General features: G+C 41.0%; 2 protein-coding genes across 5 annotated transcripts; both read right to left on the reverse strand.

The window, feature by feature from the left end:
* Window positions 1–940: 940 nt before the first annotated feature.
* ttpal (tocopherol (alpha) transfer protein-like) lies at window positions 941–5,564 on the reverse strand. Of its 4 annotated transcripts, none has more exons than XM_026333364.1 (6): window positions 5,488–5,564; window positions 4,557–4,783; window positions 4,035–4,278; window positions 3,637–3,830; window positions 3,236–3,346; window positions 941–2,603 (listed from the first exon to the last, which is right to left on the reverse strand). In XM_026333364.1, the coding sequence occupies exons 2-6, from the start codon at window positions 4,764–4,766 to the stop codon at window positions 2,325–2,327; spliced, it is 1,038 nt and encodes a 345-aa protein (XP_026189149.1). In that variant the 5' UTR covers window positions 4,767–4,783; window positions 5,488–5,564; the 3' UTR covers window positions 941–2,324. The 4 variants fall into 4 exon arrangements, with proteins under 4 accessions (XP_026189149.1, XP_026189148.1, XP_026189147.1 ...); XM_026333363.1 differs by having other exon boundaries at window positions 5,400–5,492; XM_026333362.1 differs by lacking the exon at window positions 5,488–5,564 and adding an exon at window positions 4,995–5,329.
* A 1,872-nt stretch (window positions 5,565–7,436) lies between these two features.
* On the reverse strand, window positions 7,437–12,928 carry hnf4a (hepatocyte nuclear factor 4, alpha). The gene is made up of 10 exons (XM_026333637.2): window positions 12,757–12,928; window positions 11,610–11,784; window positions 11,214–11,308; window positions 10,659–10,765; window positions 10,411–10,566; window positions 9,824–9,911; window positions 9,553–9,705; window positions 9,160–9,396; window positions 8,905–9,027; window positions 7,437–8,454 (listed from the first exon to the last, which is right to left on the reverse strand). Exons 1-10 carry the CDS (start codon window positions 12,842–12,844, stop codon window positions 8,312–8,314), a joined length of 1,365 nt encoding a protein of 454 aa, XP_026189422.1. The 5' UTR covers window positions 12,845–12,928; the 3' UTR covers window positions 7,437–8,311.
* Window positions 12,929–17,062: the final 4,134 nt, after the last annotated feature.

Consider the following 17,062-nt stretch of genomic DNA (forward strand, 5'->3'; position numbering starts at 1 on the left):
CTTCATGACAAGAAAACTGAACTTCATATTTGGAGTGCTTCTTTATTTGATATGCCTCTTTTATTTTTGTTTTGTGATCAAGTCCTACTGCATGAGTATTCAGCACACGGCAGTCGTGTTCAATAAATGAATGTCATGGAAACAGGAGACCCACAATATCCAACAGTGTAGGTTGAGTGGAGTTAAAATAGTCAAAATCCCAGGAAAGAGATGGAACAAATTAATGAGTTCTATGTACGTGCTTCAGGCGGCAGTGGTCCAGTATCAACCCAGCAGGCTCACATGCCAAACTGATTTTCATCTCGACTGTAAGACATTGTTTAAAATGCATAGAATTTCTATGTTCGATCAGGGGTCTTTTTTAGATTGCAACCTCGCAATCTAATACAGTGAACCACTTAATTGAAATTCTCTCAAGGTCACCTTGGACCCCACATTAACCGCTATCGACTTGAAAATTTAAAGAAACGTGAGCACTGACATTTGGACCCCTTCAAATTTTCTTTGCATGATGTCATATTCTGTAGTAATTTACTTCACTGTCTAGGGTCATTGTCCTACTGCTTCAGGTAGTGGACATCCACCCTGACATCATTCAACATAGTCTGTTTGCCCATATTTGTAACTGAGGTGATGCTGCTCAGTCTGTATTTTAATACAGATTACACTACTACAGTTCAGAAACATTGAACTTTTTACTTTTTACCATTAAGACTTTCCTGGGAGTATTTTTACCCTGTAGTATTGCTACTTTGACTGAAGTATATTAAAAAAAAAAAATTAAAAAAAAAACTTGTTCCGCCGCTGAATGTCTGATGTGTTTGAAGACCAGTGAGTCCAGTTTGAGAAACACTGCTCAAGTCAGTTGCAATTATACCCACAACTACCACCATCCCCTGCCAACAACAGCGTGCACATGGCAAACAAGACACAAATAGCATTTTCTCTGTCTGAACTTTAGTTTACTGTGTACACTACCAATAATAAATATCCTCCACACAATACAGCTTATAGTCTGCTTAAAATAAAAAAAGACTAAAAACTATTGGAATTGGCTTTGGGCTACCACAAGAAAACATATTCATAATTATTGCACATTTGTGTACATGGCCTGACGTAAAATTTGGCAAATCAGATGTCTGTAAAGTCAGGACTTGATGTTCTAGTCTCCACGTGAACCCTGTGATTAGTAATGGCATTAAAACAGGCAAACAGGTCAAAAAAAGGTTTAAAAAAAACAAAAAAACACAAGGCAGATTATCTGAATTTAGAAGAGTATTCCTCTCAGAAGATTCAAGCTGGCGAAAAAAAAGCTTCAACTAAACAAAGGCCCTGAAATACCATGTATGAGTTATATACTGACCAGAGACATTTACCAGTAAATATACTACATTATTCATGCTACCACACCAGCCATCTATTTCCATTTACTAGCAGTGAAGTATATCCACCCTTATGCGTAAAACAAAGCCCTGAAGAGAATACACATGAATATTGCTTTGGTACACACAAATCCAACATGAATTATAATACATCCAAAGAGAATCTACAGTTTTAAGGCAATGTATTAGACAGTTACATACACAAAAACTGTCTCCCCTTTTTTAAGTTAAGTCATGGCACGATACAACCATGCAGACAGAGCACTAATGACCAGTGTATGACTGAGTGCCACTACGCAGTTACTAAACAAACTCAAGAGATGGGACTTACAGAAGTGGTTTTTAGAATATTGTAGTAGAAAATATTACAGGCTTATTCAAATTTTTTCCTTGTCTGCTTGAAGAAAAGTTGACTCAAATGTTTTTAATGTGAAATTCACTTTTTGCATTTCTCTTGCTAGTTTTTCCACATGGAGCAGCTGTAAGAAAGAAAGAACTTTGTAAACTGTAGGAGGTGCTAACTTGATGCCTCATTTTAGCTCCGGCTAAACACAAAATGAGGACTTTACCTTTTGTCCTGTCTCTTACATAGGGAGTATATTAGGGGAGGTATCATATAATGGTGATTATGGATAGAGGGAATGAGTACATCAAGCAAAGATTGTTTCAATGCTTATATGACCACCTGACTGTTAAAAAAATGTGAATTTATGCTTTGATAATAGAAATAAATTCACAGAGGTCATCAATAATGACTTTATACGCATATGAAGCGCTTCTTCTCCTGAGTCCTCAGCTGCCTTAGAACAATGATTGAATGCTGGGCTACATACAAACGAAATAAGACTGTCTAGTTAGTAAAATAAATCATGTATAATATTGGCATCTTGCCCATTAAAAATCTATGTTTCATATGAAACAGAAGTGCATTTATGTTGTGCATTAGTAACAGTAATAAAGTTGTGAGCGCAGCCCCCTAAAGGTGTCATCATCCTGCCCGCTGCCCTGCTCGCCTTCAAACAGCATGGAGTCTGGGAGCACTACGCCCTCTAGTGGATCTGGCTGGCAGAACTCCACTATAAACTCCTCGTCACAGTCCAGCAGCACTCTAGACCATGCAGACATGTCCAGCTGGACCTCAAGGCCACCATACTCTTCTGGTAGAACTGACTGGGGGATGTTCCGATGCAGAGAGCCCAGGTCTGAGCCGTGGAGGATATACTGTGTGAGGAGATAGCAGAAATACCATGTCAGTGACGTCAGTCAGTCAGTGTCTTAACATCAGCTTCATTATTTAAAGGGGTTTTAATCAGTATTTCATGTAATGTGAAAGGAGACAGTTATAGTAATGAACTGAACTGAATAGCCACAGAGAATTATCACCCAGCTCTCCAGTTGCCTTGAGCTCTACTGAGCTCTATAGCTTCTTTTCACCTCATTGCTTTTACAGTCTAGCACCTTATTTTTGGTTCATTCTCAACATAAATCTACTAAAGCATTAATGCTGTTCCATATGCTGAACATGTAAATAAGCAACTATATCCTCACAAGTTATCCATATTAACTTAAAAGGTGATAACATGTCAATGTTATGTTTAAAATGTGTTCCTGAAACCCCAAAATGAATAAAAACCAGATCCTGCATGTTTAAATGAATGTAAAGCAACCCGTCTCATGAGATGTCAGTAAATATGGGGTTGTTTCTGGTGGTCTGAGTTCATTTCTCTGAAAAGAAAGATGAAACTAGGTTATTATTTTGGAACACAACCTAGAGATAAAAGGGAGGCACACAATTCAAAATACTCCAATGTTAAAAACAAAAGAGCCACAGACAACTGAAGGACAATAGTTACCCTCTCTGCCATCTTCTCCTTGAGAAAAGGCTTAATTATAGCAAAGATGCCTTTGAAAATCCTGGGCTCGTTAATTATGTTAACAGCCTTGATTCTGATTGGAAAGCCATCCTGTGAATTAGAACAGAAACTGCATTCACAACAGTCACAGCTGGTTCCTCTCAAATGTGTCTGTGTGTCGATGTAAATATTACACACTGCAGTCAAGACAAACAACAAGAGGCAGTGCTCAAGAGTCACTGCTGTAAATTTGTTTTTTTCTGTGTTACCATATTTACTACTGTGCTATAACAATATAAAATGAATACACTACAATCATATATCTTTTAAAATAACTAAATATTATATTTTGCTGGTTTTATTTTAAAATATATTCAACTCAAACATGTTTGATCTCTTACCTGGAGGATGCTCACAACTCTTTTGGCAAGGAACGGGCCTGGATTGGAGGCTTGTGACATACCCACTCCACTGTAGTCAGCTAAGATGACAATACCATTCACCTGCGTCTCCTCTGGTTGTATCAACTTCTCCAAGGTCAGATATAGGGCTCTCACATTATCAACAAATGGATAATCATTTGGTTTCCATTTTCCTGTAAAAGGAGATTGTTGTTAATCATGGGTGATGCATTTTACTGGAAGAACTGTCAGTAACTGTTTATTATGTCATACAAAAAATACACCAAGTTTGGGCTTGAGTGAGTAAGGTGACAGCTAAATAAGAAATAGTAATTATATAATGCGTAAGTCATTACAAAATGACTGAACTCTCAAATGAAGAGGAAACTGACACCAACCTGGCCGGAGACAGAGGATGTATCTTCCATTGGGGTCTGGCCGTGGTAGCACTGTGAGAAAGCCCAGATCCAGGACATGCTTCACTGTGGATGGCTTCAGGTCGTGAAACACCTCTGGCCAGGCTTTACGACCTGCATGATAATTGAGCAGCAGCTGTAGGGCACGATCATAGTCAAACTTCCTGGCCCGCAGGAAGCGCAGGAGGAATGCGTCGTCCAATCTTGTTCGGAGATTGGGTTGTTCCTGCAGAGTCAGGCAGAAAAAAATCAATTGATTTCTTTGGATAAAGACACATCCCAAAAGCTAGGAAATCAAAAATAAATACATAAATAAACAGAGCGGGTCTAGTTGACATCTCTCATTTTCTTGTTTATTTGGTGATTAATTAACAAGACAAATTTAAACAAGCTCATTCTAGTTAGCACCTGGAGTTTGGTGAATTCATGTTAAGTCCTAGATGTGTTCATATAGGTTTGAAATAAAATATAAGTTATATATGACATAAGAGCCCAAAGCAAAACCTTCAGTATCATGTCTCTCAGTGCTTGGACATCCCGAAGTCGCCACTCTGGTTTCTCCTGGAGCTCCTCCCGTGCCTTCGCCACCAGTTCAGGGGTCAGGGTACATGAGTAGATGGGTGGGGGGGCTCGGGGGAACCAGCCGAGTCCTGTACCTGCTGGTCGGTCCACTGGAGGAGACCTGAGATCGATGGACTCGTGCTGATCAGCCATGGACTGACTAAGTGGAGCTGTTTGGATAGCAACACAGAAGAGGAACCAGGCACGGTGTGAAATCATTGAGCTTCTGGCAGGTGTGCCCCACATTGTTTTAGTAGTAGAAGAAGTAATTACTAAAAGTAAGAAATACTGTCATCCAAATACACACTCAGTTGTCAGATTAGTACATACATGTATTTAATACTAATGCAGTCTAATACATAAGGTGACTGTGTCGTAAACCTGTTGATTCAGCTGGAAGTAATCCGTTATAGAAGTGTTCAGCCGCACCACAGACTCTCATCTCCCAGAATGACCATACCCAGCAGACCCAAATGTTTTACTACAGACCTAGCCCACTACAGGCATACTGAAACATTACCTGAGGCAACACAGTCAACAAGAAAAATAAAAGTAAGGGAAAAGCGTAACGTTATCAAAGTTTATACAGCTTTACAGGAATAGGCCAACAAATATTGATGTGACAATAGCTTCTCAGAAAAGCGTTAACCGGTGTTCCCGGCTCGTCGTCTGTGTGCTTAGGACCTGGCCCCGAACAGAACCGCTGCGACAGAACTAAATTCGGAATAATGACGAAATACCAACCCGAAAAATACATTTTAACATTACGCTTATTAGAAGACATACATGTTTTTAGTAGCATACACTGGCAAATGACAAAAATGCTGCAAGGATAGCTGCAATGTCTCTAAACTACAAAAAAATCTCAACCGACCTGCCAAGAAAATCCTTGTTCCGGTTCGAAAAGCGGCGTTTTTTCATTGGTTCATTTGTAACATGTGATGCGTCCTGACGCACCAGCAGACTCGAGCTGCGCGCTTCAGGAACTAGCAAACATATCATGGCGCATGCTCAAAGGCAAAACTATACAGGCAGGAATAGTTTACCAAGTGTACCAAATATAGTTTTCAGTATAAAAACATTTTTTTCAAAACGTTGCAATGTATTTAAACATGTAATGCAAAACGTCACTAGTGTAGCTACGTGAATCTCACATCTTTGAAATAACATAACGTTAAATCTTCGTGATTTATTGAGTACTGAAATTAGTATGTGGCAACACGCACATTTATATGAATGCACCTGAAGGAATATTAAAATAAAGCCTTTGATTTGTACACTAAGGTTGTATTTACTGCATAGTATACATGCACCTGAGTCAGTTTATCAGTCAATGTGTATCATGGGACTGATTTGGGCTAATTTCACTTTTACTACAGTAAAAATAAAATAGGCCACTCGGTGTGTGACAGATTAGGTGTATCAGTTCAATGCAGTAGATGGCAGAATTAGCCACTTATTCAGCTGTCATTAAAGGCTGCAGGTCATGTTGAGATTTTTAAGGTAAACTGGGAAGAAAAAGTATGTTGACCCACTGGAATTACCTGGTTCTCTGTGTAAATTGCCATAAAAATCTTAATCTTAGTCACAACAGTAGACAAATACAATGTGATTAGGTTGGTAACACATAATTCTAACTTCTCTCTTTGTTTATTGAAAGCCCCCATTAAACATTCATAGTGCTGGAGGAAAAAGTAAGTGAACCTTAAGAGTTAAGAGCTGGTCAAACCTCTGGATCAGACCTGTACAACATTCAGGAGGAATTTTGGATCATTCTTCTTTACAGAACTGCTTCAGCTCAGCCATATTCTTGGATGTTGAGTATGAACGGCTCTCTGAGGTCATTCCACAGCATCTCTATGGGGTTAAGGTCTGGGTGAGAGCAGTGGCTTCCTCAATCATGTTCTGCCATGGACACCCTTCCTGTTCAGTCTTAAATGCAGTAGACTCACAAACAGTGATGTTTGCAAGTTCAAGTCTTTAGCTGTTCGTCATGGCTTCTTCTTTATGTCATTGATGATTCTGCATTGTGCCTTTGGAGTCATCTTGACTGGGTGCCCACTTGTAGGAAGAGTAGCCACAGTACTAAACTGTCCATTTATAAGCAGTTTGTCTAACTGTTGACTGATGGATGCCTAAACACTTAGAGATGACTTTGTATCCCTTTCCAGCCTTATGCAGATCAACTTCTCCTGATCATAGATTTCCAGACATCTCCTTTTTGCAAGGCATAACTCACATCTGCAGAAGCTTCTTATGAACAGCAAACATAAAATGTCTGAGTGTCTTTTATCAGTCAAAGTAGCTCTAAATTGTATGGGTATGCAAGACTCCAATTACCTTTCATTGAAGTAATTAGTCTATGGGTTCACTTCACTTGTGAATGTTTAATGGGTGTGTTCCTAAAAACAGGAGAAATTAAAATTATGTATCAACTGAAGCAAATTGTGTTTATCCGGTTAATTCCAAGGGGTTCACATACTTTTTTATGTAAGGTTCTGGTGTCTTTCTTAAGGAAAATGTTATATCTAGATATATTTGGAGGTGTCTATAGTAGAGTCTAAATAGTCTGTAGAAATATTTCTTTCAAGTTATTGTCCCTACTCTCTGTCTTATTGAATCACTGTTATCTGTAATTGTTTTATGGCAGTTTATCAGCAATGTGTTGCATTAGATTACCCATGAATCAGCACTGCCACGTTGGACCCATTTTTATCTCCAGAGACTTTCCATCATACATATTTAGTAATTTATTCAAATGATCCCATTCATTCCCCTTGTCAATTATAATCACAGAAATCAGAAAGTACAGGCTACAGAAAATGTAAAAATAGACCTTAAGATTTATTCATTCATCTTCACATTTTAAGGCAAAACATTTCCTGTTTTTATAAGGCAATACAGGTTACAAGGCACAATTTATTCAACCTTGACAGTACTAAACAAAAACCAGTACAACAAACTGTGGGACATTTTTTCACTGTGTACGCCTGCGAAGTGGCACCACAGAGTTCATCATACTCTAGGATTTTAAATATTACAAATCATAATAGTTACGGAAAATGTTTACTTGTTAAATTTTACTACTGTTAATATGCATTTTCACCAGATAAAACAAATCTCAGATGTTTTCTGGTTTTGTCACAGAATAGGCCACTGTATTTAAGAGACCACAAACAGATGAGCTCATTAAAAGGCTTTCCTTTAGCTTTGATACAATTACATGTCTAAAACCACTTTTTCACTAAGAAACATAATATAAAATACTGTGCAACACTAAATACATGACAATGTAAGGCCAATTGTAACATTCATAAAACACTAACATGATCACATCACCATGTCTAACATAAGCCTTACTGCACACACTGAGGCCACGCTAAAGACGTGATGCTACCCAATAATAAACTGTATATACAACAATGTACTTCTTGTAAGAGTCAATCTTGCACAACAACTGAATGCTTGGAAAGTTTCCATGCTTAAATTTTGTGTGGCTTTTGCCGAGCATGAAGCTCAACCGCAGCTGCATATGTGAAAACCTGGAACCCTGAAGCCTAGACATTCTGCCAGGGACATTTAGCTATTTTATTGTTTCAGTCAAGTTAACAGCTTCAAAGCTGTTTGCATACAAACTTTCATATAAAGACCCTTGGTTAACAAAATAAAAACTGAAGGAGTAAGGATTCAGAGGGTTGTTAGATAGCCTCTTGCTTTGTAATAGCCGGCTGAGGGATGGAGGTTGATTGTTTGGGCATTGTGGCTATGACCCCCTGAGCCATTATATAATGTTCTGAGCTGGAGGCAGTGGGCGGAGACGGGATTGGGGTTTCAGGAGTGGCTGTAAAATAGAACAGAAAGGAACAGGAGCAAGTTATATTCATCATTCTGTGGTAAAACATGTCTTGGGAAAACACAATTTTTCAGATAAGCAATAAGCACTTTTGTGAAATTTCTCAGCGCATTAAACATGTTCAGAAAAAATAACAGAAGCTCTCTTCAACAAAATAAGCCAGATTAGCTTCCATGAAGAATTTAGAGGATTATTCTGCCTAGCCTGTTTGTCCTTCCAGCTACTTGACTAGGCTGCACATGGAACTGGGTTAGTGAAATTTGATTTTGTTAATCAAAATATGATTAATTTCACTTCACTTAGATAAATATCCTGATCAAACTGGGATACATGGGAACCTCGATTTACTGCATGTGGGTATGCAAAAACTTTATGTCTAAACTGAAGACATAAAACTTAGAAGGGACAACATTTTATAGTTACGTGTTTTGTACTTACAGATTTGACCATTACGGATTGTCGTTGGCATGTTGGTAGTCACTATAACATTGGTGCCAAGATGCTCTTGAACCAGGTGGGGGTGCAGAGAGTGAGGTGCATGTGGAGCTTCATTAGCAGAACCTGAAAGAAAACACACAGTCTGTCTTAAAATCTACAGCAACCCCACAGGGGATAGTGTTTGCATGCATAGATTTCATATTTTGGACTGAAGTGCAAAAGTCACATTCCACCATATGTTCAGAAAGAGCTCACCTCCAAGAAGCATTTCTTGTAGCAGGTTGTCAATTTTGGCCATACCAAAGAGTTTGACAAACTGGATCTGTTCAATCATTTGCCAGGTGATGCTCTGTAGTGTTGGCAGAAGCAGGAGCAATTCCCCGAAGCGGCCTCGAGAGTCGTACTGCCTGTCATTGATGTAGTCCTCCAGGCTAACTTGGACCTGGTATCTCATCCGCTTGATCTTTCCAGGGTCGCTCAGACCTTTTGCATCTGTGGGCAAACAAAAGCAGGGTGGTTACAAAGAAGTGTGTTAAGGAGTTGTAACTTTGAGTCTGTATGTAGTATGTACAGTATGCTCTTGTGACATCCTAGCTTTTGAACGCCTTACTTATAATTTGATCCAAGCAATAGCAATAGTAGTAGTACCTGGATCAAAAAAAACTATGGCTTTCAAGCAGGCATATTCATTGTCATCTATCTGAAGCTCCTGGAAAGGAAGCACTAGCTCATCCAGGATCCTCACTGCTACCCTGCCCACCTCCAATTCTGGGCAGTTTCTGGGAATGATGTGGTCATTTCCTGCAGGAGAAACATATTTTACAAAGCACTACATTAGAGTTTAGTCTCAGAAGACATAATACTGTTTTGTGTAATGTTTAAATATGAGCATGGTAAAATATTTGCTCATGTACTGTACCTAATAAGAGGATATCTTTGTATAGCATGGATCTTTTTGCAGCACCGAGCAGAAGATGTTCTCCGGCATGAGCTCTCAGTAGCGCCACCTGAAAATCACAGTGAGTTTATTTATTCATTATCTGTGTAATAATAATTTATTCTAATGTCAGTATTATGTCACCTGAAGCTTGGTGTGTAAACTGAAATTTTAAAGACAGCATGAAAAAAACTGCAGCAGGAGACATTGGATCCCTCATTTTATAACATCAGCAAATCAGTTACTAAGACCTGTTGATCACACTGTTAATGATTCTGCACTTTTTTGTGAAGTGGGATATAACTTTAAAAGCAGCTAATCATATTCTAACTCAGGATTAAAATACATTAACCATTCGGGTTGAAGAGTTCAAGCTTTTGAGTGATGAAAACCTCTGTGTTCCTCAGAGATTTATAAAATGTATCTTCATTTAACTTCTCTACTTTTTATTTAATTAAGAACATGACCCTATGCTCCTTCAGCCCTCTCTGCGCCTCTGAGTATGCTGGTTGATGAGTGACCATAGTGTCTCTACAGCTATGTGTCCTGTGTCTGCGTATGACTCTTACTTGGTCGTCCAGGGGTAGGTCACAGAAGGCTGGGATGTACTTGGCCCACTCCACCAAGACTAGCAGTTGCTGTTTCATGGACTCACACACGTCCATGATGGTGGCGATCTTTTTGGTCCTTATGTCGCCGTTCAGTATTGGAGCAGGGGAGGTAATCTACACAGCAGAATGCAGATGTGAAGTCATTTGATGTTGTGTTACAGGTTATTAAGAGGAGTTAGATGTGAGTCTCAGAGATGATTTAGTACCTGTCTTGATAGTACATCTGCCTGGATGAGTGCATTGATGGATGGTAAACTGCTGTCTTCATAGCTGGATCTCCTGGTGCTGATTCTGTCTCTCTCATTTTGCACAGCTAAAACAAATACAGATTTGTATTCATTTAGCAAATTCAGTGCAAACATGTGAAAAGTCAATTTAAAATAAAGAGAAAGAATGTAATTCTTATCATGTAATTTCTTACATGATGGATGGATTCTGAGGAATTAAAAAGAAAAATAAGTCTTCCAGTGTTGTCATGTTTATCAGTATATGGCTATTATTGCTTTGAAGTGTTTGCTCAGCATAAGCTGGTCAGAGACTTCAGTGGTCTGTGGAGTGAACATTAACAAAGTCCTAATCTCCCAGGTATTGCAACACACAAAAAATCGTGTCAATTCAGTGGCGACAGCACACACTGATTTGCTGATTAAGTGGGAAATTCTGTTATTTTTGGTCAAGTGAATCTGTTGTTTTGACAGGGATGCCTAGATTGAGGCTACAATCCTAAATTTCAGTTTGCTTTGAAAAGATAAGTCTTCTACCTTCTTTCTTCATGCCAGCTCTGAAGCATTTCTTCAACCGGCAGTATCTGCATTGATTTCGCTTGTCTTTGTCCACAATGCATTGTCTGTTGAACCTGGAGAGTGATGTCACATTCAAAAAAGATATGTTGATAGTTGATAGACAGAGCATTAATCAACAACAATTCTGATAATTAAAGAATCACACAAAACTGCCAGTCATTTTGCAGTTTCCAGCTCCTCCTTTGGTTTTGTCTGTTTTTCACTGACACACATAAGCATATAGCTAGTTGGGGACTAGCTGCAGTGTCAGGGCTGCATGTGTATTGTTTTGCTTCAGTGTCACATCAGTAGAAAATTTAAAAATTTAAGTACTATATTTCTCTTTGTTCAGTCATAGGCCTTTCCTGTCCTCACCTGCACGAGTACATGTGGTTTTTGCGGACACTGCGTCTGAAGAAACCCTTGCAGCCGTCACAGCTGGAGGCTCCATAGTGTTTGCCAGTGGCTCTGTCTCCACATATAGCACAAAGACTACCTGCTGCCAGGTGGCCTGTAGTGTTCATGTTGGTGCTTTCGGCCGGTGATGAGTCTGACACAAAGAGGGAAGAGAGAAAGAGACATTGGGTCAGCACCAGGGAAAAGGTGATACTGAAGAGACATCAAGAAATATGTTTGGTGACTAGTTCAGAGGCTGTAAAATTGTGTTTCTACTTGACAGATTGCCAAGATGGTTTAACTAAAGAAGGTGTGAACTGTCCAAGTGAATACACTGATCAGCTCCACTGACGGCTGATCAAAACCGGCCTTCATGAGAACCTGCTTGAGTAGTTCAGAGTCAACAGAGCATAATTGATGTGAGCTTGATTACCTTTTAAAAGGCAATCAATGGAGACAGTTTTCTTTTTAGTCACCCTCACAGTCATCAAACTGGGTCAATCAATCACAGAGAATGTCATGACACATGCTATAGATTAAAAATTGCAGGCTGACTCATGAAATGATATAGCTCAACACCGCTGTAAGTGTAAATGTGAAAATGATGAAGTTGAATAGCGAGGTAGCTTAAAAACTAAGTTGCATATCAAAATTTTCTTTTCTACACTCAGTGGAAATTTTAGAATTGGGCTCAGATGTCATGGGAGACTGCATATATAAATAAGCTAGTGTCACTGTAAGCACCCTCAAAAAACTGAACTTTTTTCCTTCACTTTAGACCCTGTGGGAACAGACCAGTTGTAACAGGAGAAAGGTGATCATATACTCAAACTACTGCTTCACCACAGAATAAATACCCCACTGTCATCAATTTGACATCACATCACTCTGCAAGATGAAACAGCTTAAAAAGTAATGTCTTAAATCTCTTGTTTTACTATTGCACCCAAAGGTGATAAAAGTAGACCACTCCACAGGATCATCCTACTGCGGGCAGCTGCAGATGGACAGATGACCCCTTTTTATCACTTCATGCCAGAGTTCCCCTTTGGTCCTCTTCTGACCACAGTTTTAAATCAGTAAAAGTTTCAAAGTTCAATGCCAGCATTGCATATATGTGACTCACCTGTGCCCAAGGGGAGCACTTGCATGTTTTCAAACTCCAGCGTGGTATAGGCTGGGTCCAGAGCTTCGCTGTAGTCTGCCATGTCCATGTCTGCCAGTGCTTTGGACAAACAAATTCTCAACTACCTGACAGTCGGGCAGAAAGACTTCCAAGAAGCTAATGTGCCCCCCACCCCCTCCTCCTTCTTTTCTCACACCCCCATACACCTCCACTAACCTCCCTCCCTCTTTTTAAGCCTAGCTCCACCCAGTACCAAGGTAGCTCCCTGGCCGAGTTGAGGGTGGGGGAACCTACTGGTATCAGAGAGGAGACCAGTGACTGACAGCAAAGCTCGCCTAATTCTCCTCATCTCTCATGCAGCTAACCAGAGGAGAGGTGGAGTGACTCCCTGGTTGATAGTTAACCTGCCCCTTCAATGGTGAATCACTGTTTTTTTTCTTTTAAGAGGAGATAACGCAACTTTGATAGCTGCCATCTCTACTTGGTTCTCAGTCAGTAATTGATCAACAGTTCATCAGTTAGAGCTATATCAGATCAATGCTTTGCCAAATCGCCCCTCAAACACTTTAAACCAGTTCATTTTAAAGACAACATGCAAACAAACTATGGTGTACATCCACTACCTTTATCTGACAGACATGGACTTATGAGACAATGGGCCCCTGGGCACAGACATGTAGAAGGCCCCTCAGTAGGCACAAAACAACCAGAATGAAAGAGCCACAAACAACTTCAAACAAATATTGTCACATTTTTTTAGGTGGACCAGGACTCTCATGTTCTACTTTTGGTACGAAAACTGCAGAATGAGAGGCACTTTAATGGGCCAATGTGTAAGAACTGATAATTAAATGGTTGAGTAGCTTTAGAAACCCAGAAATTTTAAATTTTATTAATTTTTTTACAAACACAATCAAGCCATCCCTATATATATTTATATTCATATATCTATATCTGTATCTGGATAGATAGATAGATAGATAGATAGATAGATAGATAGATAGATAGATAGATAGATAGATAGATAGATAGATAGATAGATAGATAGATAGATAGATAGATAGATAGATAGATAGAGGGATTAGATACCGGTCATATGTCAGGTCATATGTTGTATATAAATATAATCTTAATATTTAGAATGACTAAAACAGCTCAAGACTCCAAAGGGTTAAGGTTTTCCAGCATTTTCTAACAAAAAAGTTAATCATGTCAAACAGATGCTATCCATCCATCCATCCATCTTCTTCCACTTATCCGGGGCCAGGCCACAGGGGCAATAGCCTAAGCAGGGAGACCCAGACTTCCTTTTCCCTGGACACTTCCTCCAGCTCTTCTGGTGTTCCGAGGCCAGCTGAGAGAAATAGTCCCTCCAGCTCAGCTCCTTCTTCAACACGATGGACCAGTACTGCATTACTGCTGCCGATGCCCCAATCCATCTGTCAATCTTGCGTTTCGTCCTTCCCTCACCCGTGAACAGGATCCCAAGATATTTAAACTCCTCTACCTGAGGCAGGATCTCTCCCCTGGCCTAGAGATGGCAAGCCACCTTTTTCCAGTTGAGAACCATGGCCTCAGACTTGGAAGTGCTCATTCTCATCCCAGCCTCTTCACACTCGGTTGCAAACCGCCCCAACGCATGCTGGAGGTCCTGGCTCGATGGAGCCAACAGGACATCATTTTCAAAAAGCAGAGATGAGATCCTGTGGTCCCCGAACTGGACTCCCTCTGGACCCTGGCTGTGCCTAGAAATTCTGTCCATAAAAATAATGAACAGAACCCGTGACAAAGGGCACCCCTGCCGGAGTCCAACATGCACTGGGAACAGGTCTGACTTACTTCCGGCAATGCGAACCAAGCTCCTGCTCTGTTTGTACAGAGACCTGATAGCCCTCAGCAAAGGGCCCCGGACCCCATACTCTGTTGCACAGGCGTGTCAGCCATGACAGCCCATCAACATCCAGAGACTTGAGGTACTCAGGGTGGATCTCATCCACCCCAGTGCTTTGCCACCGAGGAGCTGCCGAACTACCTCAGTGACCTCAGCTTGGGTGATGGATGGATCAGTCTCCGAATCCCCAGCCCCTGCTTCCTTTATGGAAGACGTGTCAGCGGGGTTAAGGAGATCCTCGAAGTATTCCTTCCACCGTCCGACAATATCCGGTCAGCAGCTCACCACTGTGGAACAACAACAACAGTGTTGGCAGAGCACTGCTTCACCCTGCTGAGGAGCCGGACGGTTTGCCAGAATCTCTTCGGGGTCGGCTGGTAGTCCTTCTCCATGGCCTCAGCGAACTCCTCCCATACCCGAGTTTTGGCACCCATCAGCTGCCTCAGGAGTCCCACAAGCCAACCAGGCCTCTGGTGTCCACCACCGGGTTTGGGGATTGCCGAAGTACCCAGGTACCCAAGACCTTACGGCCACAGTTCCTAGCTGCTACGTCGACAACGGAGGTGGAAAACATAGTCCATTCAGACTCAGTGTCCCCAGCCTCCCTTGGGATCTGGTTGAAGCTCTCTCGGAGGTGGGAGTTAAAGACCTCTCTGACAGAGGATTCGGCCAAACATTCCCAACAGACCCTCACAGTATGTTTGGGCCTGCCAAGTCTGTCCTGCTTCCTCCTCTGCCAGCAGATCCAACTCACCACCAAGTGGTGATCACTTGACAGCTCTGCTCCTCTCTTCACCCGAGTGTCCAAGACATACGGCCGAAGGTCAGATGACACGACTACAAAGTTGATCTCCGACCTCCGGCCTAGGGTGTTCTGGTGACATGTGCACTGATGCTTGAACATGGTGTTCGTTATGGACAAACTGTGACTAGCACAGAAGTCCAACAACAGAACACCACGGGTTCAGATTGGGGAGGCCATTCCTCCCAATCACGCCCCTCCAGGTTTCACTGTTGCTGCCCACATGAGCATTGAACTCCCCCAACAGAATGATGTTCTCCCCAGTAGGAGCACCTTTAAGCACCAGGAACTCTGCACTGATGTTCGACCCATAGGCCGAGGGGGGAAAACTCCAACACGTGGTGGCTGAGCTGGGGAGCTATGAACAAGCCCAGACCAGCTCACCGCCGCGACCAACTCCAGAGTAGAAGAGAGTCCAGCCCCTCTCAAGGAGTTGGGTTCCAGAGCCCAGGCTGTGCGTGGAGGCGAGCCCGACTCAAGGACTGTGATGTCATCCAGTACAGTGAAGCCGGGGCCCCACCCTAGAGCCAGGCCTGGGGTTGGGGCCCGTTAGCGAGCGCCTGGTGGCTAGCCAGGCAAAGCCTGAAAGAGTGACGAGGGGACTGCCCTTCTGTGGGCCCACCACCCAGAGGAGGATCCATAAGGGGCCGGTGTTCTGTGGATCGGGCAGTGGTCAAAGTAGGATGGGAAAGGAAGTTAATATATGTAATTTTGTTCTTTGTCACAAGTTCATTGGGCCCATAAATCAGCCTGATTAAACAATCAAAAATGTAAAAACTGCAGAAGTGCTTCAAAATATAGAAATATATTTTAAAACCATTTTAAGAGCACACTTTAAGTGATAGTTCCCTAAATAAAAGATTTACAAAAACAGGAAGACATTATTTCAGTGGACACTGGATTTCAAATTATATGTCTTGGTGTTATTCATGTGCAAATACACATGTACAAAGAAGAATTTCACGCATTTATGGCCATGTTTGCTGTACCATGTGATTTCAATTCTGCACATATAATTAGTAGTGGAGTGATTTTTCCATGTGACTTTTTCCACACACTAGCTTGAATCCAACTGTTTTCAAAGAGAAATTCTCTGCTTGCGCAAAGTGGTCACCTCTTACATGTCACGCAGCAAACAGTAGTCTTGTATTTGAAGAGAAAGTGCCAGTACATAACAATAGGTCAACGATCCTGAGTTCAGTCAGACCTCAGAAGCAGTAAACCACATGTAGGTGATCTTGTTAACCATACACTCAAATTATACTGAGGACTCATAAAACTATTTTTCTTCTGAGACTCCTGTGCATGATTGAGATGATCCATTCAATGATTAAATATTGACAAATCCCCCTTTTGCAATGATCCAATCAGAAATTAAAATGGACATGATCAACTTGTGATTAAAACTTACAGTAACTATTCTTTTCTGACTGGTATGATCATACATTTAGATTAATTGATCTTTGGATCTAATTATAAAGAAGTGCTGTGAAGGTCTTAAACAACCTGATTAACTCAATGGAAACTACACCTATGATCAAAAATTTGATTAGCAGCCTTTTCCAAACCTTATTTTACTTCAAATGTAGCTTAGTTAGAGCATGTCATTTCAT

The sequence above is a fragment of the Mastacembelus armatus genome, chromosome 7, assembly GCF_900324485.2.
Source record: "Mastacembelus armatus chromosome 7, fMasArm1.2, whole genome shotgun sequence".
NCBI lineage: Eukaryota > Metazoa > Chordata > Actinopteri > Synbranchiformes > Mastacembelidae > Mastacembelus > Mastacembelus armatus.

Bases quoted from the DNA above. Each gene is read 5' to 3' on its own strand.
- ttpal (XM_026333362.1), bottom strand. From the start codon at position 5,055: ATGAGAGTCTGTGGTGCGGCTGAACACTTCTATAACGGATTACTTCCA. The intron at 4,784-4,994 runs GTTTACGACACA...CTATCCAAACAG, and splicing joins ACTTCCAGCTGAATCAACAG to CTCCACTTAGTCAGTCCATG. The intron at 2,604-3,235 runs GTAACTATTGTC...CTCCTCACACAG, and splicing joins AGGAGAAGATGGCAGAGAGG to TATATCCTCCACGGCTCAGA.
- hnf4a (XM_026333637.2), bottom strand. From the start codon at position 12,844: ATGGACATGGCAGACTACAGCGAAGCTCTGGACCCAGCCTATACCACG. The intron at 10,766-11,213 runs GTAGAAGACTTA...TATTTGTTTTAG, and splicing joins AGCTGGCATGAAGAAAGAAG to CTGTGCAAAATGAGAGAGAC. The intron at 9,397-9,552 runs GTACTACTACTA...GTTTGCCCACAG, and splicing joins CATAGTTTTTTTTGATCCAG to ATGCAAAAGGTCTGAGCGAC.